Below are 24,189 nucleotides of genomic sequence, written 5' to 3'. Positions count from 1 at the left end.
ACACAGACACAGAAACACACACACACACACACACACACACACACAATATCAAATGGGCAAAGCAATGCCTAAAATTAACCAAGCCAAAGTCATCACCAGACCTTACTTAATTTAAAAACTCGCTACAAAATTATAATCAAAACAACATGGTATGGTGATTAAAAAAACAAAGAGACCCCTAGAACAGAATAGATACCCTAGAATTACACACATTTGAGGTAAAGTGACATTTGATGAAAATTCCAAGAATATACAAAAGGGGCAACATGATATCTATAACAATGTCCTAAAACCTTTATCTCTTCATGCAGAAATGAAATTAGCCTTGGAAAGATAGCTCAGCAGATAAAGGCATTTAACCTTTGATTCTGACAATTTAAATTCAGTTCCTGGACCCAGCATGGAAGGAAAGAGAACTGACTCCTGTAAGTTGTCCTCTGATGACCTCCATGTGTATGAGCATGCATTTTCACATACACACAGACACACACACAGACATACAGACACACAGACACACACACAGACACACAGACACATAGACACACACACAGACAGACACATAGACACACACACACAGACACATAGACACACACACACAGACACACACATACAGACACATAGACACACAGACACACACATACAGACATATAGACACACAGACACACACACACACACACACACAGATACACAGACACGCATGATGGAAATTACATCCTTATCTTACATACTACAAATATTAACTACAATTGACTAAAGATTTAATGTAAAATATCATGTGTAAAATTTGTACAAGAAAATAACCAGAACATAACTAGGACAATAATATTTTTTGGTTGTGGTAATACAAGTAGCAAAAGCAAGTTTAAACTAGCAGAACTGTATCAAACTAAAATGCTTCTATACACAACAGATGACATGCTCTGGAATGCAGCTACCTGGAGAGGGAGCAGAGAGGTGGGACTACCTCTTGAGCCAGGAGTTCAGGGTCAACTGGACAGCAGAGTCAAAAGAAATCTGCTAAGTGTCTTGGCACAAACCTGCAATCCCAGCACTCAGAGGCTAAGGCATACGTTTGAAAGCTACTGTGAGAGCTACACTGGGATACCAGGCCACCCAGATCAGTAGACAGAATCTGTCTCACAAACAAATAATAAATAAAATTTCTACTCTGCAAAAGAATAATTTAAAAATATTTGCCAGTCATATATCTAGTAAAGGGATAATGACCACACTATTTAAGAAATTCAAGCAACTCATTAGCAAGAAAAGAGACGACTGGATTTGGGCAAAGAACATGAAGGGATGTCCTCCCCAAGGTGCCACACATGGAAAGATACTCAACCTCACTAGCTATATCAAAGGCCCAGCAAGGTGTCAATAACTTTACTGGGATAGCTGTGATTAAGGGAAGAGTACTGTTAAGCATACAAAGAACAAGAAAGCTTGATGAACTTTGGCAGGAATGTCAACTGTAACAGTCATTATGGAAACCAACGTGGAGATTCTCCAGAACAGAAAATAATGCTAGCGTTGAGTCAGCAATCCCTTCCCTGGATAGAAGCCCTAAAATAAGATCACGGCCTGCAAGAGGCCATCCTTCCTGTGTTCATTACAGCCTCATTCACAGTAAGGGTCTCGAAACAGCCTGCATTCCTCCCTTGGTAAATGAAGAAAGGAAATAATGAAAATGTCAAACAATATCCAGCCTTGAAAAGGAAGAAAATCATATCTTTAGCTGCATATTATGCCCGAACCCCAGAGGACATTGCACCAAGTGCAGTCAGCTGGACACAGGCATGTGAAGATGATCTCACTTACATGTAGAATCTAAGCATGTTGGAATCATAACGGTAGAGAGGGAAAGTGAGGTTGGGAGAGCCTGGTCCCAGATGTGAGCTCTGGCTACAAATGACAGTGTCTTCCTGCCTGGCCTTCTGCCTGACGTTCGGGAACGTCGAGATCTGATGCAAGCCACACGTTCACTCACTGCTGTGATGCACAGGAGAGATGGAACTTTCACTCTGGTTTAAAGCTGTGCCCTCGTTAAACACTGCTATAAGCCACTCCTTTGTGTTCCCTGAAGGTGCAGGCAAGGTCACCTTGGTCAGTGATGGAAAGGGGAATAAATCAGAAGCACAAATAGACTTTTGGGGGCCGGACGAGGTCTTAGCATACACTAAGGGAAGTAGCTTAGAGATAACAAGCCATGCCAAGGGAGGTGTAACTTTTCCAAGCGCCTGTCAGTTGAAGCATACTGGTTTTCATAGGGGCTATTAAGTCAGGTTTCCTGAAATAGGAGCAGAGATATTTCTATTCGGTCTGTGACAGGTAGGTGTATGTCTAATGAAGAGAGAGATGGCTGGGTGTACTTGTTAAAATCTTGGCCCGTTATACCCCATACCACTTGCAAGTCGCAGCATTCTCGTAGAGACTCCCTTGCCGTAAGTTGTGGGGCTTTTGTTTGCATATTTCCCTTCTCAGATATAAACATTGACACTTGTCACAGTTCTGCTTGCTTATCTGTCTTCTCACCTGGTGAGCTGTCATGGTCACTTTATTTCCTTTGCTTTGCTTGATGAACAGCATAATCCAGAAGTAAATCAATGAGGAGGTTGGGAGAGAGGGTAGAGGGAGGGGGATATTGATCATTTAAACAGGTGGCGTTGCTCAAAAGACAAGCATACTCAGAAGACAGGTACATTTCTTTTTTCTGTGATCCACTCTAACGACCATATTTAACCTCCTAGTACTTCTACAGTGAGAAACTGGAGCTAAAATGATCTTGACCTTTTAAGTTTAATCTATGGAAAGGAAATGTGTAAACAGCCAAACAGAGGATGTGTATGAGGTACAGAAGTCTCTAAGAGCTGAGTGGGAAGCCCCTTGTAACAAGCAAGCCTTGGACGGGGCCAGTGGGGTTGAGATGTCTGAGAGAGACAGAAAAGCCACATAGTCTATTTGCCTAAATGCACTTAGTATTCATATCTTAATGAGAAATAGAGAAGCCATAGCTTCAATAGTAATAGAGAAAAACAAGAAGTTGTGAGGTTTAACACTGACGAAAAGTGTAAACCTTTTCGTCAGTGTTAAACTGTTTTAAGGTACAGAGTTGGTTAAAGTTTCATCTATTCTGACAATATAAGAAAAAGGAGAAAGACGGTTAAAGATATTCCCAGTTGTGAGTTTGTGTGTGAAGGCACTAATTAACTTCAGCAGAATGGGAGGTAGTGGATGTTTGGGGTCAGAGCATCTTAACAAGAAGAGATTCAAATAGCTTTCAGTGTTGAATTTGTTCTTAGTATTTTTCACATTAAACATTCTGGAATGTTCCTTCTGTAGTTCTAATAGTAACATACACAATACCAGTCAGAACGGGGCCAGTGATTAATTACTAAGTATGACACACTTACCTCCTTCCTGTGCTAATACAAAGCTTTCTATGGTGGGAGTGTTCCATTTAATAGAGTGTCAGAGATTTGCCCCAAGTACGCAGAAACATGTATGACAAGACTTCTGAGAATCTAAACTAGGCCTTTTAAAATTTGGTTCATCAAGGCAGTGAAAGGAGAAAAGGCCAAAGTCAGGAATGATCTTGGTCCAGATTAGCTGTTGTTCCTTGCCAAGCTGATAAAACAAAACAAAACAAAACAAAACAACCTAACCCCTTACTGACACAGCCATAGCGGAATCCACCATAGCTTCTAAACCATGCTCTAAAACAAGGGCGAGTCATAGTATCTGTGCAGAGGATGCATTTCCTCTCTGAATTCAGTTAAAGCTGTGTTTTAATGCATCTCGGCATGCGTTATCCACTGCCGTGGTTCGGATGTGAATTCTCCAGAGGTTCATGTGCTGGAAGCCACGTCCCCAAGGGCCTGGTATGGAAGTGATGTGGTTTCATGAGATGATTACATCACGCTGCTGGGCCAGGCTTGAAGGAGATTAGTGTAGCTGTGACAGCACTGAGTTAGCTCTCTGAGACATACAAAGCAAGGCGTCTCTTCTGTAACCAGTTCTTTTCCTAATGTCCCACTAAGGTGTGATACAGCCTGGAGGTCCTTGTCATGATGCTGTCACCTTGCTGTTTGAACTCCCCAGTCCTTAAGAACCACGAGCCAAGTGAACCTTTTTATTATTTTTATCTTGTCTTAGATGTTCCTCTGTGGTAACTAAAGTGAACCAAGATGTCCACTAACAAGTAAAACAGGAACAGCTGGGGACATGTGACCTGTGCCCCACATTAGTGTTTCTGTGCTGGCTATCTTAGTGCCAGGATTTTTCTTTAAGATTTTAAAATCAGAATAGTCTAGAATAATTTTTTTTATAATGGCACCCTGTTACACTGTGTGCTCTGATCTGTTTGAAGATATAAAGCAGTGACACACAAGAGCCCATGACGAACATCTTTTGTTGATAAACCAGAGCTTGTCTACGGTAACTACCCTTGTCTTTTAAATTTTGACATATTTTAAAGAGGGAATATTGATAAAGTCTAGTCAAAATGTAAGCACCACACTAATACCTGCTTACACATTCAAATAAAAGTTTCCTTTATTTTCTACTTGAACCTAATACTACTGAGTATCTGGAAGGGAAAATACTTTTTTTTAAAAAAAAGTCGAAGATTTATATTTTTTCCTTCTTTGAAATAATTTCTTGGACTGGAGAAACAGGTCATTAACAATGCCTGCTGCTGACAGAAGACTGGCGTGTGGGTCCAGGTATCCACATTGCTCAAAATTGTTGGAAGAAGAACTTACTTTTGGGGAGGAAGAGGTGGTCAGGCAAGGACCTAAGGTAGTCGTTAAGAGCATCGAGGTGTTTTTTTGTTTAAATATTCTCTCGGTAGAGGATTCACTGCCAAGATCTAATTGAAGAGTCTTAAAATGCTAATGACTCCACAAATTTTTATTTCAATTATTTAATAGATGATGAAGGTATGAGCTTTTTAAATATAGTTAACGGCTTGGTTTTCTAACGGATATGATGACTTGGTTTTAAGAATCATACAGATCAAAGGACTGTCTTGGCAGCTCTAAGCATCTCTGGCATTTTGTCCTCACTATGGGCAATTTCAGATTCATACAACTGAGCCATTGTTGTTTTAAAGAAACAAACTGGAAGCTAAATCACACTCTTTGTCCTCTTGAGAATGTAAAAGGCATTTTGCAAAGTATCATCTTGACCATGTTAAAACTACTAAAGATACTAAGAAATTATTAGAACACTATATATATATATATATATATATATATATATATATATATATATATATATATAATGTGGCATGGCTGATTTTAAGACAACTGCAACTGAAGTGTGACCCTAATGGTCAATTGTGATGATTAAACATAAGAAATGGCCTTAAATATTCCTTAAAATTAAAATGAGGAGTGCTATTTTGGTTCCGGTTTCTGAAAAAGGTCAAGTAAAATGTATTTAAATGAAAACACACACGAGTTGCTCCCTCTGGTCACTGGTTGGCAGGGACATTATCTTGCTCTCTAATGGATTTGTTGAAGCTCTCCCCTACTTTATGGTAGCTTCCCTTGCAAGAGTTTGAAATTGTTAAACGAAATAGGAGAAAATGTTTATTTTGTAAATGGTGTCTTAGGGACGGTAACAGCATTCATTCCCTGGGCTTCCATGGACCGAGAAGTTTCTACACAGACTGATAATCCATGTAACACCAGTAATGCTGTTTGTGACCAATGTGTCTGTCTTATACATAAAGAAACTTAAGTAGTCCTTGTACAGATTAAGTGACCAGAGAGAGGGCTCAGAGCAGCCAAGCCATCTGATTGTCAGATACAATGAAATACAAATTTAAGTACGGCTAAAGATGTTCACTGGCACAAAGCTAATGTTAGCTCAATTGGTAAAGAACAGACATAACATCTGGTGATATTGGGCCATTAGTGATGTTTTTAGTGAAAAAGTAACAAATATAGAAAAGATATTTTTTAAAAGCTAAAATTACATAAAACAACATAATGGCAACTCCTTGTGTTACAATTGTAGCTATTTTTCATATTTTCTATATCTTACACTTAAGATATGTGGCATGTTTGTTTTCTCCCTTCTTTGATGATATAAGCCCTGAAAGAAGACGTGGGTGGCTTGGCATCATGGGATATCACTTTGTTTTGGGATTAGACCTGACCATGCTGGTGTTGGCATCTCCTTTGGAAAGATGGAGAACTGGTACTTGTCAAGGCTTTGCGTCACAGGAGGTCCCATCATTTCATCTTTTTTTAATTTGCCTCTGCTGTTGTACTTGATGCAAATCATGAACTAATTCAAGTAAAAGCAAGGAGTGGTGTTTGAAGGAAATACTGTAGGGGTCTCCTTTATGTCTAAAACCATAGGGGAGAAAGCAGGCAGGATTTAAGTACTAGCTGGAGTGGACTTAAAGATCAGTAACTCAACCGGAGATCTCTAAACTGTATTTCACAGACTGTTACTCACTTTCCTCGGGAGAACATAGATAAGCTGTATTGCTCTAGCATGTGTTATATGGTTAGAAACTATGGGTTTCTGTGTGGGTGTTTGGAGACTCTTGATGCTTTACCTTGGCTGAGGTAGTCATCCCCCCTCCATTATTAGTAAAAAAACAAAACAAAACAAAACAAAAGCCACATGCATATATACACATACATGTGCACAGATGCATACATTCACACACATCTTAAGACCTAAAATGGTAGGATGAGAACTAGTTAATTAGCCCTAATTTCATTTAACCAAGACTTGGTATTAAACTAAGCTATCCTTTTATAACCATTAACCAATTCCCGTTCCTTAATCATCTATTCAGTAGACTGTTGTATATAGGGCACAGGTAAATAAAACTGGGTTTACCAATTGCTGGGAAAAGATTCATGGATGTCACCATAGAGTTAATGCTCCACGGAAAGAAGAAATAGACTGGAATAATAATCAGATGATAATGTCCATTTTTGTGTTTTAAAATAAGTTGGGTGGTACAATTCATGGCATATGCATGAGGTTATGTATCTTGTTGTGTTATATTTTATTTTGCAATACATCCCATGAAGACCTTGAGCTCAGGACTCTCCTGCACCAGCTGCCCAAGTGGTAGTGTTCTACGTGTCTGCAGCCATGCCTGTGGAACGGTCAGAAAAGGTGCTCTTAAGTGAAGGGCATGAAGAAAACCGCTAGTGGAGGGCAGAGCGCAAAGCTGGCAAGTGTGGTCCAGGAGCTGAATATCCTCGGGAGGGGGAAAGCTCCATTCCCGACAGAGTGAGCTCTGTTGTGTGTGGCAGAGTTTCATTTCAGTCTCAGCACAGTGGGGCATCAACAGAGGCATTTAACCTAGGGAGTGGCATGACCTGATTTACATTTTAGGGAGTCATTGTGTCTGCCTTGTGCAGAAGGAGGCCCTGCAGAGAGAGGAGAAGAGTCAAAGCCAGGCATCATTGTAGACATTAAACGCTGCAGCCTTTAAAGCACAGGAAGTACCAGACACGAACGGAGACAGAGTGAGAAATTTTAGTGCCTCAGGCCCAGGTAAGAACGTACAGGGCTCATACAGGAGAGCTCTTCTAAAGAGGGGAGCACACACAGGCTTCACAAATAGGACTGGGTCTGGGTCTTTGTAAAGATGAGAGAAACTAGATCAGGATCACCCCTGAGCAGCCTTCATTCTGGGGAGAGAACAGAGGTAAAGGGAGGAGGTTGAAGTGCACAAATCCTCGAAGGCCTTTCTCCTTCGCGTTCCTCCCGTCCCCTCCTCTGCTGTACCAGCTCTGTTTTCTGTGGGACTCTGGCATCATCCCAGATCATTTGTATAAACTTCATTCAGCTTCCAGTCTCCCCCAGGAATGTCAAGCCTGTGTCCTTCACTGTCAGTAAAAGGACTCTCCCCTTTGAAGCAAAATCCCAGTGTCTGTGAGCGGGCATGTTTGTACTAAGAACCTAAGAAGGGAGCAAGCCAAAGGGGACTCACTCTGGAGGAGCTGCCTTGCTCTGAGGCCACCTCTTCCAAATGCTTTGTTTTCCAAAGCGTGGATGCTTTTTTCTAGATTAAGCTTTCAGAGCCATTAGTGTGTTGTCCAACCTCAATTCCAGTTCTCTCTGCAAAGGCTCTTCTCACCTCTTTTACCACCCCTCCCTCTCCTAAAGTTTTAGGGTCAGAAAGGAAGAGGAGGTGACTGGTAAGAGAACAATTAGAAGACCCTGGCTTTCAGAATTTCCAATGCAAAGTGAGAAGACAAAGCGAATTGCGTGTCTAGAGCCTGTCTTCTTCCACTCACGGCAAAGTTGGTTGTACACCAGAAATGTCAAATCAGATATTGAGTTCCCTGACAGCTTATACCTGCCACCTGTCCTTCCTCACCATGTCCACTGCACGTCAACCACCCCACCTCTAGGCCGTCACCTCCTTTCCTTTCACTCCAAACTCACACCAAATGACTTGGGAGACAAATGGTTGACGGCAGTTAATATGAAGTTCAATGTGGAAGGACCCGGAAGGAAAATTCCTTGCTTTCTTTAAAACATACCAGGAAGCTGGAATAGAAGAAAGGGAATGGAGGGTGGATTCAGTACAGGGGGCCGTGGCTTCATCAGTATATTCCAGAAGCTGCTCTCTGTCTTTTGCATCTTTGAAAATGGCAGTTTTATTCTCTTTCTCTGGGCATGCGCTCCACTGTTGCTCCCACGTGCCTGAGTCAATGTCACCTTTTACCATCTCCTTCACTTTGACTCCTTGCAATATAGAACACAGCAGGGCAAGGCCTATCATTTATTTATTCAAATTCTGCCTCTACTAGAACAGAGTTTTTTTAATACCCCAAAGGCTGTTTTATTCCCTGACACACTGCCATCCCAGAATATTGTCTGTCTGTAACAGGTGCTAAAAAAGTATTTGCTGACGTAAGAGGTAAACACATTTTGTTGTTGATGATGATAATGGTAAGATAATTCTCCTTGGATTTTTATGCATTCTCAATGATTGGAGAGGAGGATGAAGGGAGGCAGGGATATCAGGAATTGGAGGAGAGAGGATATAAATTTTTCTATGTAGAATGAGAGCACTGAGGGCCCTTAAACTCAGTGTCATACATTTAAAATCGGAAGTTAGCCAAGTTGCTCCTTAACCCCCAATGGATTTAGTTCAGATAAAGAAATCGGATACAAGTGAAGCTTAACGAGCTTAGGAATTGTGTCTGGAAATTACAAGTGAACGAGAGAAGGCAGAAGGGTTAAGAGGATGTGTAGAGCCATGCACGAACTAACAGACCATGGACTCCAAGTTAAGGTAGAGGCAGAAATCAGTGTGCTGGACATCAAGGTGTTTGTGGTGTCCAATGGATGGCAAGCTTGAGGTGTAACCATGAGAGTGTGTTGCTAAGCAGGATCAGCAGAAGAAATGGGAAACTACTGAGTAAGTGGTAAGCAGTCCTGACTGTTGGATGCGTCATTCGTTACATTGTTGCCTAAGTTACTAGGAACATTGTTGCCTAAGTTACTAAGAACATTGTTGCCTAAGTTACTAAGAACAACCACAGGCAATATCTGAAGTAGAGATGTAATAGTCTTCAGAACAGGAATGAGGGGCAGGAAGCCAGGAAGTGACTACAAGGGAAAGTTAAAAGTTGCATGCTGGTCATGATTGGACCGCAGCCGTAAGCAGCAAGGCCCAGGACCTGTGATGTACTTCCTACTGAAGCCAATACAGCTCACTTCTAAGGTTTATGCCAAAAGCAAGACAGTCACAGCGTGTCCAGATTTATGTTTAGACAAGAAGATCGAGGGATAAAAAGAGCCATCCTTAGTTAGAATTCTGCAAGTATTGGGGACACTAGCTTTATAGAAGAAATCCTCCTTTTGATCGCATGTGTACCACGTTTGACTTTTGCATGTTTAAACAGCAGTCCTTACCTTTCAAATCCTTGGACACTAGGACTGCTCTTGAATTTAACAAAATCCCACTTGTCAAGTCTCTTTTCAAGTGTGCAGGAGTCAGCAGAGGCCTGTCAAGGCTCAGGAAATTAAGCAGAACCTGTGCAGAAGGAAGTCATTCCGAAAGCTTAAAGATATTTGTTATATGTAAATCAGAAATTTATATTTTCCACGTTTTGACAATGCCTCTGAGAAGCACGATTCTGTGCTTTGCATCATTCTCTGAAAAGTATTCAAACGATAAATGAGCCAAAGAAACAAGAAACATAGTCTCCTTTTCTGTAAGGATAATTAAGCCTAATGTCCTGGGTCTGTTAGTTCAGGCGGGTGTGTGCACATAGATGTGTGCATGTGCATGCACCTTCGCATGTGTAAGGGGTCGACATTGAGTATTTCTTCTCAGTTGCTCTCCACCCTTAATTGTTGAGACTGGGTCTCTCACTGAGGCTGGTTGAGTCATGGATTTGACTGGAATGGTAGGTCAGTGAGTTCCAGGGATTCGCCTGCCTCTACCTTCACAGTAATAAGGGCCAGGTGAGTGCCGCCATTCTTGATGTGTTATAAGGCTCCTAGGGATCCGACATAGAATCCCACAACTGTGCAGCACTGAGCCGTCTTGCCAGCCCTAGTCCCAGTTTTGTGTGGAAATGCCGCTGTACTTGAAGGAGACATTGCAGACAAAGCACACCTGTCTCTTTTGAGGAAGATTACCGGAGAGCTCTCAGAGAGAGGCTTCAGATCCAGGTTGCAAGTAACATGGTCAGGTGAGTCATGTCTGACCTTGGGTGATAAAAGCATAGACTCTATTATAAAATTAGCAGATAAACTAGAATGTACACATTTATACACCTAAGTTACAACTAGGCTGATAAAATCGTACTGTGCATGGGATTCACCATACATACCTAGCTTCAGGTCTTCATGTTACGAAGAGTGGCTCACTGTGAGTAGACGGTATGAATTTGCCTCACTGTGGCCACTCTTTTATTATCTTTAAGACTGTTTAAAAGTAATAGTAATCCATCAGTGTTTTCTCAACATCGTCTGCAGACCCCAATTGGAAAGACTTACTCTCATTTAACATTCAACTAAATCCATCACCAAGGTGGCCCCTGCACCTGTGGCTCTCTGGAAACTGTTTCAAACGCGGAGCGCCATCCGAGAGTGACCCATCCGAGAGTGACCGTGCAGACTTCTAAGACCGCCACTGTATGCGATGCTTTTATATGCACGGTTTCAGTCAGTCAGCTCCCTACCTTCTCTGTTGCCAAGGTCACCAGGCCAGTGCACTGCAGAAGGCTGTGCAGCTCTTCATGAGCCGCTATGGAAGAAATCTGTTCTTACAGAGGGTTTATACACAAGTGTAGTGGCTCTGCACACTAGAAGTTTTTCATGACACTTACAATTTATCCCTAAATTAAAGAAGTTTCATCTTCCTCCTAAAGCCTCTTGCCTATATCCCGACCACTCACTGGTTGCCATCACTCACTGGTTGCCATCACTCACTGCCCATCATCCGCATCCCACGCCACACTATCTCCACGAACCTTATGCACTAAACAACATGTTTTGCATTTATTGTTAACCATGGGATGATTTTTGTAAAATGTCAAATAAGTTAAACTTTTAAAACAAATCATATTTAATAATAACAGTATTTCAACCCAGAGAGTTATCTTCTACTGAAGAATGGAGGTTTGAGTTTTAACCTGCTTTTAGGTATGTTTATGAGTCCCTACCTGTATGCATGTGCACTTACATATATGCTTGGAGCCCACGGTGGTCACAGGTAGCGTTAGAGTCCCTGCATCTGGAGTTACACACAGTCGTGAGCCATCATGTGGGTGCTGGGAACTGATCTTGGATTCTCTGCCAGAGCTCTTAACAGAAAGCCAGCCATCCCATGAGCCTCCAATGGATCTTTTAAGACAAAACACATTCTTTACTATCTTCTTTTTTTCTTTTCTTTTTTATTGGATAATTTATGTATTTACATTTCAAATATTATAGCCCCTTTCCCCCTTGCTCACCCCCCTCTCCCTATCTCTGCTTGTATGAAGATGTTCACACTCCCACTCCAATGCCCTGGCATTCCCCTACCCTGGGGAAATGAGCCTTCGCAGGATCAAGGGCTTCTCCTATTGATGCCAGACAATGCCATCCTCTGCTACATATGTGGCTGGAGCCATGGGTCACTCCATGTGTACTTTTGGTTGGTGGTTTAGTCCCTGGGAGCTCTGGGGGTCTGGTTGGTTGATATTGTTGTTCTTCTTATGGGGTTGCAAACCCCTTCAGTTACTTCAGTCCTTTCTCTAACTTCTCCATTGGGGAGCCCGTTCTTAGTCCAATCGTTGGCTTTGAGCATCTGCCTCTGTATTTGTCAAGCTATGGCAGAGCCTCTCAGGAGACAGCTATATCAGGTTCCTGTCAGCAAACATTTCTTGGCATCAACAGTAGTGACTGAGTTTGGTGGTTGCATATGGGATGGATCCCCAGGTGGGGCAGTCTCTGGATGACCTTTCCTTCAGTCCCTGCTCCACTCTTTGTCCCTGTATTTCCTCCCATGGTATTTTGTTTTTCCTTCTAAGAAGGACTGAAGCATCCACATTTTGGTCTTCCTTCTTCTTGAGTTTCGTATAGTCTGTGAATTGTTTCTTGGGTATTCCAAGCTTTTGAACTAATATCCACTTATCTGTGAGTAAATACCAAGTGTGTTCTTTTGTGACTGGGTTACTTCACTCAGGATCATATTTTCTAGTTACATTCATTTGCCTAAGAATTTCATGTAGTCATTGTTTTTAACAGCTGAGTAGTACTCCATTGTGTAAATGTACCACTTGTTCTGTATCCATATTCTGTTCCTCTGTTGAGGGACATCTGGATTCTTTCCAGCTTCTGGCTATTATAAATAAGGCTGCTATGAACATAATGGAGCATGTGTCCTTGATATATGTTGGAGCATCTTTTGGGTGTATGCCCAAGAGTGGTATAGCTGGGTCCTCAGGCAGTACTACATGCAATTTTCTGAGGAACTACCAGACTGATTTCCAGAGTGGTTGTACCAGCAACAATGAAGGAGTGCTCCTCTTTCTCAACATCCTTGCCAGCATCTGTTGTCACCAGAGGTTTTTAATCTTAGCCATTCTGACTGGTATGAGGTAGAATCTCAGGGTTTTGATTTGCATTACCCTGATGACTAAGGATGTTGAACATTTCTTTGGTACTTCTTAGCCATTTGATATTTCTCAGTTGAGAATTCTTCGTTTAGCTCTGTACCCCATTTTTAATAGGGTTATTTGGTTCTCTGGAGTCTTAACTTCTTGAGTTCTTTGTATGTATTGTATATTAGCCCTCCATCAGATGTGAGATTGATAAAGATCTTTTCCCAATATATTGGTTGCTGTTTTGTCCTATTCATAGTGTGTTTTACCTTACAGAAGCTTTGTGATTTTATGAGGTCCCATTTCTCGATTGTTGATCTTAGAGTATAAGTCATTGGTGTTCTGTTCTGGGTCTGGAGGGCCATGGAACATTCTTAGCTCTGGGTGCAGATGAAGACTGGAAAGATCCTGTCCCAGGCTGCTCTGAGGTTCTTGTGCCCTGTTAGCTCCTGGCAGGTTTCTCTTTGGACAGTTAGTGGAGTAAAAGTGGGGTTCTCACCTGTGGGCTTAGGAGTGAGAGCGCCCCTGGGAGACCAGCTTTCTCTGGGAAGGTTTTGGGACAGGAGGCCTTAGCTCTGGGAGCAGATGGAGACCAGAGAGGCCCTTTAATATCTTCTGATATTACTATGTAGACACATCTCCCCAAATTAAATTGGAAGCTTCCTTTGAAAAGACCTTATTTTGCTTGTTCTTTTATAGATCCCACATTGTATAATATGAAGCTGAGCACCATAAAAAAAACCCTAGATGATAAATACTCATTACACATAATGAAAAATAAACTTAGATACCCTTGACTCTTCGTTATATGGAGCTATATGTGAAGTTTTGAGAATATAATGGGAGCTATGGATTTTCTTCCTTCCTAACACAGTATTTTAGAGACTGATTTACCCAAACTTCAACTCCTACCTTTAATGTTTGGTAATCCTCATTTTCCTACCTTGCTTTCTTTCCTTCAACTTATGTCACTAGAAACATCAAAATACTGGACAAAATGACACACTACAGATGAAGAGTAAGAAAGCAGAGTTCTAGGTACAGATGAGTTTGTCAGCCTTATTCATCAGGGACACAGTTGTCACACATCAGTTTTCAGTATGGGTTCATGGCCAGTTCTGCTTGGCCATGCAAGGGACACTGTGACATGGTTTCCAACCCTGGAACAAAGACAGCAGGGCATGGGGCTCTGTGAGTGTTGATGGTTGCTGTGGGCATGGCATAAGGCTTGTTTGTATAAAATTATGTAAATTTTACATCATGTTCCTGCTTTGGGAAATGTTTTCCATGCCAAGGTTAATGACTCCATGATAATCAGAAACAGCAGGAGTCCAGGAAGATAGATGTATCTATGTCTCAGCAAAATAGTAAACCCTGAAACTTTCAGGACAGCCCTTAAGGATGTAGGAAACAACTCTGAAAACATGAGTTCAAAAATATATCATTTTTCAACTATGCAAAATATAAGGATGTAATATGAATTATATGAAAAACTTCACAAACCTAAAGATCAGAGGTAGCTACACTATGACCCAGCTTGTCAGGAAGATACAAAGACAGCAGATTCCCGAGTTCAAGGTCAACCTGGATCAGAGCTAGTTTGGTCATCGGCCTCTAAATTGTAGTCTCAGGATGGGCTCCTAACCCATTAGCTCATTGTCTGTGTTTACAAATGTAGGCAGATCTCTGAATTCATTTTCAATAGTAAAAAAATATCCTTGCCATTTCTTTCTAAGAATCAAGGGACTGGGGTCACAGGATGCTTATAGGATCATGGAATAATCAAAAGAACACCTGGGGTAATGACTGAATTGATACGTAAATAAAAGACTGGGCCTTTGATCTTCAAGAGATGAGATATCCAGAGAGTTTATGGAATTGCAAGAGAGAGCCATGTCAAGAGAATGCTATTTTAAAAGCTGTCTTGAGCCATCAGATGTCATGAGCCATCAGCTTGTAACCAAGAATTGCTTCTCTCAATGCTCTCAAACACCCCTTCCTCAGAACCTCTCACCAAGCTGAGGCTGGCCCTTGGCAGACTTACAAAGAGTTTCATGGAAAAACCAACTTAAATTATTTCCTTGTAGTGTCTATGTTGTACTGTAAAACAACCATAATTTGAGTATTAAATCTACTGATTGCTAGTATTGCTATAAACTAATAAGAATCGGAGATTAATTATTTAATCTGAGACATGGAAAAAAGCAGAGAAAGTAACATTTCATGATTTTAGGCAAGCAAATAAGAAAGGGAACAAACAAAACAACCATCAAAGCAGCCTTCGGTGTCTGACAACTTGTTTTCAGGAGATTCAGGTCCTGTCCCAACCCGATATTATAGGTCTCTCAAAGCCAATCAAAGGAGAGGGCTCCTTACCCATGGGTGACCCTACCATAATCACGTCTCTTACATATGGATTTATGCATTGAAAACAACCGAGACAGCGAGCGCATTCACTGAGATTATCATACAGATGGAGAGGGGGCACTTCCTTTTGTTGAAATGAGTAAAGGCTTGGAGCTTCTGTAGGCACATTTTCTACAAGTTGGAAAGAAGAGAAAAATGGACCCACAAAAACAGAGGGCAATGCTTGTGCCTGTGCCTCTGTGTTTGGCTATCTGTGGACAGATTTTCTCTGATCATCTATGTGCCAAATTTTCAACTACAGCATAGGTAAGCTTGGACTAGGTGTTAGTTATTTGCCAATGGCAAAGGTTTGCTCCATATTTACTCTATCTAAATTGGGCTAGTCAGCTACACTTTAGTCTCTGAGGGAGACTATTGAAGCAGTTTCCAAGTGTTTTTGAGTCATAGAACACTAGAGAGATGTACTAAGATGTGTCTTTTCTTATTCTTTCACAGTGAAAAAGCCCTAGAGCCTATCAGTGTGATGTATAGTCACATGGACTATATAGTCACTTGAGTGGGTTTCTTAACCAGCCTGTTTTTCTCTGCTCACAGTAAATCTATCCTTCCATGGTATTGCCTGTATTAGCTGTCACTTACGAAGATAGACAGATCATATCTTCCCTACCTCTCTCTAGACAGAATTTATAGCTGATAACTCATTTTTGTGGGATACTCATACATACATTAATAAGTGTTCTGAGTTGAAAGCTGCTATCCATCAAACGCAAGTAGAATACAATTCTTGTTGTTGTTTTACAAGCTTAATAGCTGTTCCGCTATTGCTGTCAACTAGACACATATTCAAGTCACCTGGATGAGTAAACTTCAGCTGAATAAGTGCCTCAATAAGTTTGGCCTGTAGCTATGACTGGAAGAGATCATCTCGACTGATGATTGATGTGGGGAGGCCCCACCCACTGTGGGCGGCACCATTCCTAGACAGGTGAATCAGGACAGTAGAGGTGAGCTAGCTGAGTGAGCCAGTAAACAGTGCTCCTCCGTGGTTTCTTCCTCAGTTTCTCCTTTAGTTCCTTGCCTGACTTCCTTTAGTGATGGGCTGTCACCTGGAAGCATAAGACAAGTAAACCCTCTTGTCCCCAACCTGCCTTTAGTCAGAGTATTTTATAACAGAAACACAAAAGTAACTAGAATAATAGTTGGGCATGGATTTGTAAAAACATTCTGAGTGTACTAAATGATCTCATAAATGATCACAGTTTTCATGGCTAATTATATCCTTTAAGTATGTAATTATTGATATTTTATTATCTATGATGTTGAAACTTTATTGGAATGAGAATGTTTTTAGTTTTTATTAGTGTAAAAACAATGGGTATATATGCGTATATTCATTGAGTTTTACTTATTTTCATCTTCTCTTTCTTTGCTGCCCCTTCACCTTGATCTCTTTCTTTGTGTTTTGATATTATGTGTACATATATACATATACATACACACACACACACACACGTGTGTGTGTGTGTGTGTGTGTGTGTGTGTGTGTGTATTCTGTATCTGAAAGGTAATATAACGTTTTTCTTGTGAGGTTGGCTTTTTTCACTTAGCATGATGGTCTTTGGTTATAGATGAAGGTTCTTTAACATTTCCTTATATTTTACCTCATCATAAAAATCAAATGTTTATACATAATGACTGATCTCTTTAATCAAGAACTATAGAGTATGACTAAATTATTTTTAGGAAAAACTATAGATATGTTTAACATATTATATGTTGTAACCAAGGAGATGAGCATATGAAATTTGTAAAATTTCTCTAAATATTCTTTATCTACAAAGAACTTACTACTCTCAATATTTTCATTGAAGAAAAACGTTATCAAAATGACATTGCTTTTTGTTTTGAGTTATAATGTGTCAATCACATTGACATCGAATTGTATTTCTCCGCAAGCCCTCCTTTTCTTCTTCTGATAATGACTTAGATGTAGAGTCCATTCTTTATTGAAAGTCATCTCTTGAGTTTGTTCAGACTTTGGCTGTGATTGAAGCATAAGTCTCGTCACATGCACATGTAAAGATCTATACTCTCCTGGATCTTGAGACAGCTCAGGTGACATAAATGGTGGCATGAGAACAAGATCAGTGGTATATTGATGATTTGCATGTGTGTTGGGGATGTATATGTGTGTGCCCATGCATGTGCACATGTGTACAAGAATATAGAGAGGCGAGAGGACAACTTAGGGAGTCCTACCTCAGGTGCCACCCACCTCTTTAAAAGAGTTTTTTCACTGGTTGAAACCTACCAAAGGGGTTAGGCTGCCAGGCCTAGGGCCACAGAGATCCATTTTCTCTGCCTTACCTGAGCTGGGTTTCACACGTGCACCACAGACTACACTTTAGGTTTTCTGTTTATGTATGACATTTAGAGAGTCCCATCTCTCATTGTTGTGACTAGGAGTCAATCCTGAGCATACAGATGAGGGCTATCTCTGATTTTACAGATGAGAAATTCAATGGACTTTGTCTACAAAATGTCAAGTGATGAACCTACCAGGCTATCTTAATTGCCACTAATAGAGTCTAGTTCTAGATTACAATAAGAAAGAAAATTTGGTGGCTCATATCATTATAGGTTCAAAGAATAAATGAATTCATATGTAATAATACAGAAACTAGGTAACATCAGCAATTCTTTTTGCATCTCAGTAATTTTCCCTAGGCTGACATGCAGTATAAAAATTGGGCATTGGTGACATCTGTTTGTTTTTGCTCTCATAATTTCAAATATGAAAGGAATATATATTCTTGATTATTTAAGCACAGTCTCTGGGGAGGACACTGTGGAATGGCTTGGTTCTAGCAGAAAGCCTTGATGCTATCACCCTTCCACAGGACAGTGTGTGACTGTTAGGCTGAATTACATGGTACATCTATCTGAAGAAGGTGGTGAAGTGATTGACAGCTCTATGAGGTTGGGCAAGACCTCTACCAGTGAAGGGCAGGTTGGACTGAACTTGTGTGTTAGTGGTAATGGTAGTTATGATTTTTGATAGGAAAGGGGGTAGATGCCATGTAAAACATCTTGTAAATTGTGTGCTCCAGTAGTCAGTGGATCTACTTCATCTTTGAAGAAGAGAGGTAGGGCATCCATCTGAGAAGAGAGGGAGCGAGATCAGGAGAGAGCCCACCATCAGGTGTGAAGTGGCTTGGCTATTGCTCTAATAACAGTGCTCTTAAGTATCAGTGATATCTTGTCCACAAACAAGAAAAGTCATTTTACTTGTAGCTTGTAAAAAGCTGCAGAATAGGTAACTGCTTCACGCCTGTGGTGCTCCCCAAGGCACCTGTGTCGAACTACTTAAGCTGTCAGTCAATATAGCCTTGCTTTAAGTGTGAAGAAGGTATCAGAGCTAGTGAGGCAGATCCGTGAGTATGGATCTGCCAAGCGCCTTTAGTCCCAGCCCCAGGGAGGCTGATGTTGGCAGATTAAGAGTTCCAGATACCCTGAGCTATGTAAGACCATGTGTGTGTGTGTGTGTGTGTGTGTGTGTGTGTGTTTGTCTGTCTGTGACAGAGACAGACAGACAGAGACAGAAACAAGGAGCCAGCACTCCTTTCCAGTTACTTTATTTACCCATCTGGCTAACGCTGTTTCTCTCGTGAGGCACAGTCACCAGTTTTCTAAGCTTGAGCCCTTTTCTGTTTGTCTCATTTTACCTTCTAGGTGGACAAGAAGATCGTGAGAACTGAAATAGGAGTTCTCCTGAGACTCTCACACCCGAACATCGTAAGTGGCTCTTAGCTACCATTTCAAAACATTTCCAAAGCTGCGGGATGGGCTCATTGTCCTCCACTGTCCATGTTGATGGGGGAAAAGTCACCCTTCCTCTCTATGAGGCAGCATGGCCTAACCCAAGGCCTTACCTCATCACCTCCAATCAGTTTCAGAATAGATGGACTAGCAGTGCATACCATGCCTCTGTTCATGCATAAAAGGAAGGGAAAATGGAGAAATTTGTTTTATTCTAATGAAACACTGACTTTCTCCCTCTTTTGTTTGCCTATCTTTTTAATATGCCATTGCCGAAAAGGCCTTTGAAGCAAAAGGCACTGCTTTGCAAAGTCATTTCAGCCTTTGGGAGAGTGTCCGCTTCAGAAATAATGCAAAGATGCAAACAAATGATGTACGTGAACGGGAGACATAACCAGTTTCCAGAAGCTCTGCTGTCAGGACGCCTCTGAGGAAAACTGAGCTTTTTGGAATCAATGAAGTGAAAAAGAACAAAATCATTTTCATAGCAGCATCTTGATTTTATAAATTAAACCATCTACTTAATTTTTTTTCTTAAAAGAAAAATACCTATTTGTGTGCAGGGTGATGACCGGCAATGCTCAGGGCACACAACTTGACATGCGCGTTAAAGGTGTGCTTAGCTGCACAGAGCAAGTACTTTTCTTACGATAAATAGGACGATGGGCTGAAGCACTGACTCATCAACCTTGGGTTGCCACCCAAGGCCCAGGCTCCACACATCCCTGTGCCTGCCATTTCCCCACCCTTGATGCCTTGACCTCTCACCCTGTGCCTTGTCATCATGGACCCGTAGTGTTAGCTGCACATTTCCCTAAATCCCCAGATTGATATTCAAGGAAGAAATCGGAAGGACCTCCTCTGCAGAGTCAGATGAGTTGTTTCTCAAAAACGACTGCAGCCAAGCTCTCTCGAACCTTTGGTGGCCAGAGATAGCTAAACACTGTCCCCCGCTACATCAAGGCTCGTCGGTCAGAGAACGAGGTTGCCACAAGCAGCTTAGAATGCTGTCATCCACAGTGTGAGGCCAGGTGCCTTGCTTCTCAGAACTAAAGCAGATTTCTGTATGCAGTGAAGTATGAGGACGCTTTGAATAAGCAGTTCTCAAGCAGGTCATACTCAGTTCCCACGGGCCTGTTCTCCACGTCCTCCTTCTGAGGAAGCCGCTATGGAGATCGGTGCTGGCTTTTGGCTTCGTCAATGTCTGATGTCTGGAGAGATGTCTACATCTGGTTGGATTATCTGACTGTGATGAAACCCTAGTGTGGTCAGTCAGTTCTCTCCCATCACTCTGTCCAAGAACCTTCACAAACAAGGGACTCTGTAACTGCTGACGTGGGCTGCTTTACACACAGACTTTACCCCCACCCCACCCCACCCCATCCCACCCCGAGCTACCTCACAAACGAATTCCAAACCTGTTGTTTCCAGGATAGAGCATTGCTCATCTCCAGCAACCATGGTGCTTTCAAACACTTTTGTAAAGTTGGGTCTTGTATTCGATTCTAGGGAAAAGAAAGAAGGAAGGAAGGGAAGGAGGGAGGGAGGGAAGGAGAGACGGAGGGAGAAAGATTGCAACATTTGAGTAGAACTTGGGAAGTGTTTTTAAGAAAGTTATTTCAAAATGAAAAATATCAAAATTTAATAAGACTTTGGAAAAAACTGAGCTGCCTGACAAAATCAACAGCTGAGAAAGGGAGCGGCAGCTGCCTGCCTGGTGCTAGAACGGGGACTTTCACTGAGCTAACCCAACCATTGGTGATGCACACGATTGTTTGTCCATAATGCTAGACATTGTCAAGGAAGATGAGATGAGCCACTGTTGATGCTATTTCTTATTGTGCCTCTTTCCCTCAGATAAAACTCAAGGAAATATTTGAAACCCCCACAGAAATCAGTCTGGTCCTTGAGCTGGTCACGGGGGGAGAACTGTTTGACAGGTAAGTCAGACCTAGAGTGCAAAACAACAGACATGTTTGCTCTGTATCACCAAAAGACTCGTGGTAGGGAAAATTTCCCAAGATCTTTCATAATGAGAGGATTATATGAATTGATGTGTTTTTCTCGAGAAGAATATTGAAGAGAAGTAGATCATAATTGATAAATAAGTATGTAATTAAAAAAGAAAAGCACTATATCAATTTATCAAATTATATCAATTTATAGAATCACATATTTTAAGTAAATAGTAGCATTTATGGCATTATCTTTTTTAAAAAAGATTTATTTATTATGTATACAGTGTTCCACCAGCATGTATGCCTGCATGCCAGAAGAGGGCATCAGATCTCATAATAGATGGTTGTGAGCCACCATGTGGTTTCTGGGAATTGAACTCAGGACCTCTGGAAGAACAGACAGTGCCCTTAACCTCTGAGTCATCTCTCCAGCCCGAGATTATCTTTGTGAGAAAATACTTAAAGTTGTGTTCTCTTTCATGATCCAAAAACTCATAAAAGTCAGTAATTTTTAAATGATTATCTATAGCCTATTTTCTCCAGTATAGAAGTCTATGTAAAAAGTTTCATGTTGCAGAATAAAGCTTGGCTTTCTTTGGCCCATTTGTTGCCTTTTGAGGTGTTTGGTCATAGCTTATCTCTCAAAGATGTTTGAGACTGGGAGAGGAGAGGATGCCCCTAATCCGAAAGCACTGTAAGCCAAGCCATCTTTAGGCTTCCATAGTTGTGTCTCCTCCATGCCTACTCAGGAGAATTATAGGTGGGCAGGCTGTGAGGGATCTTCTGTGGGGGAATCATCAGGGCAACAAAGAACAAAAGTGAGGATAGCAATATGAAGTAATTATAAAGTAGAAATGGTGAGAAGCTGGTGGAAGAGTCTTGGTAAAAGAACAGAGTAGAGATAACTAACCAGATAGGGGAAATCACAAGACTGAGTGTCCAGATCTTGTCAAAAGCTCCACACGTCTTTCCTAAATGAATAATCAGCTGTAAGAATGAATGACCTCTCAAGAAGAAAGGTATCAAAAGGGGTTTGGCTTTGAATGTTGAAAGAAGACACCATTTCCAGACGTCTGCAGTGGTCTTGAATGTATGCGTTGCCCTCCGATTCACATATTTAAACCTTAACCCCAAAGATGACAGACAGTATAGAGGTGGTTCCTCTGTGAGGGAGATAGGCTATCAGGGAGCCTGGATGGATAGAATGAGTGGCCTTGTGAAAGAAGCCCAAAGTGGGCACTCACTCCTTCCTCTGGGTGAAGGCACCCATCCAAGGCCTCACTCTATCTCTGATAAAGCCATCCCTCAGAAACAATCTGCTGGTGTCCTGGTTGTGCCTAATGTATAGAATTATGAAGAATAAATGTCTGCTGTATATTATGTATGTATAAGGCCACCATTAATCCCTTTGCAGCAGCCCAGATAAATCAAGACAAACAAGTAGATTTTAACGCTGTAACATTTTGACTACTTTAAGAATAATGCACAAGGATGTGGGCAGGCAGGGGTAACCTGGTGGCTATTGTTTGTTGATAGTCTCACAGTTCTGAATCCTGACCCTACCACTCAAAGGTAAGCTAATCTAGAGGAATGCGCTTAACTTCCCCGAGCTTTGGAACAAATTTGAAGCTGTTTACTGCTGCTAAGAAGTCTTGGGTACGCCAAACCCACTATAAGGATGGCCTACGTCTTCCTGTTCCCATGAGCTTAGACAAGATTTCTCTGGAGTATCAACAGTGTTTATTTATAATAGCTCCTTTAATAGCGCCACTGTAAACAAATATTTTTGTGATTATAATCTTTGTCTAGAAGCATGATATGTTTATGTAAGATCCTACTGGCTGTGGTGGTATGAAGGCTCTCTAAGGAGACCTTGCATATTTCTCTGCTAATTATGCTCTATTACATAGAAACCTCACCTTCCTTAATTATAAGTAGTTGCAGATAAGAATCCCACGTGGAAGCTACCACTCACCAGCTGTACTTAATGATTTACCTACCACCTCTCTTCACTTGAATTAATTGTAATCAAGAGTCTCTTCTTCCTTACAAAGCTTCTATGAGAGAATCTGGGATGAATTTTATTTAGCTCTAGGAAAAAAAGAACAGAAATGAAGTTAATAAATTTAATTTGTAGAAATAAATGAAGTATTTGTTTCATAAAAGACTGACAGAGAGCAAATAAAGTACTCACCACGGTGCAAGCTCTCAGTGACTTTAAAAGATAGACCTCCACTCCCCCTGAATATTGTTCACGTTCTCGGCATGGTTGACATGACTAGACATCTCCAATACACTGCTTAACTCAAAGTTATTCTCAAAGTTTATCAAGTTGAAATAAATTTTGCATTACTAGTCAGTCTATTGGTTTTCTTTCCCTTGAGAGATTAAAGAAATGATTTAGAATCTTGAAAAAAAAATCAATGCCTTTTCTTAGAAAAGTCATATCCATACATTTTATTTAAAAGTCTGCATAATTCTGATATTACGGGAAAAAGAAAGCACCCAGATTCCAATTCTTCTCAATCTTATCACAACTCTTAAAACCCTAGCTTCCCTCTCGATAAGCTTTCTAACTGAGCAAACTTGGAGCTTTCGGATCAGTGTTCTTTCTTTTTTCTCTCTCTAGAAGTGGTTGTATTTTACCTCCAGCCAAACAGCAGTAACGGTGGGCTTCTAATTAGACTTAAAGGTGCCTCCTGCCTCTCCTCTGGCTTATTTCTTTTTTTTTTTATAAGGTTTTGCTTACCAGTGTCAAAAGATTGTGGAGCATAAAGCTTTGAATGTTGATTCTTCGAAGACAGCACATTGTTTCTTTAACTTTTAACACACACACACACACACACACATGCACGCACACACACATACACACACACACACACAGACAGAGAGAGAGAGAGAGAGAGAGAGAGAGAGAGAGAGAGAGAGAGAGAGAGAGAGAACAGTTTAATGTGAAG

At 41.1% G+C, this 24,189-nt stretch overlaps 1 protein-coding gene across 1 annotated transcript in view; it reads left to right on the top strand.

Annotated features, from left to right (window-relative positions):
- Positions 1 to 24,189, top strand: part of Camk4 (calcium/calmodulin dependent protein kinase IV) — a 213,000-nt gene that overhangs the window by 119,395 nt on the left and 69,416 nt on the right. The window contains exons 3-4 of the mRNA XM_032885778.1: positions 19,188 to 19,250; positions 21,132 to 21,214. Coding sequence (XP_032741669.1) covers positions 19,188 to 19,250; positions 21,132 to 21,214 — 146 coding nt within the window. The remainder of the gene's footprint in view (positions 1 to 19,187; positions 19,251 to 21,131; positions 21,215 to 24,189) is intronic.

This window comes from Rattus rattus, chromosome 15 (assembly GCF_011064425.1).
Source record: "Rattus rattus isolate New Zealand chromosome 15, Rrattus_CSIRO_v1, whole genome shotgun sequence".
Taxonomy (NCBI): domain Eukaryota; kingdom Metazoa; phylum Chordata; class Mammalia; order Rodentia; family Muridae; genus Rattus; species Rattus rattus.
The sequence above is the reverse complement of the archived record's forward strand: the minus strand, read 5'-3'. Positions and strand labels throughout refer to the sequence as shown.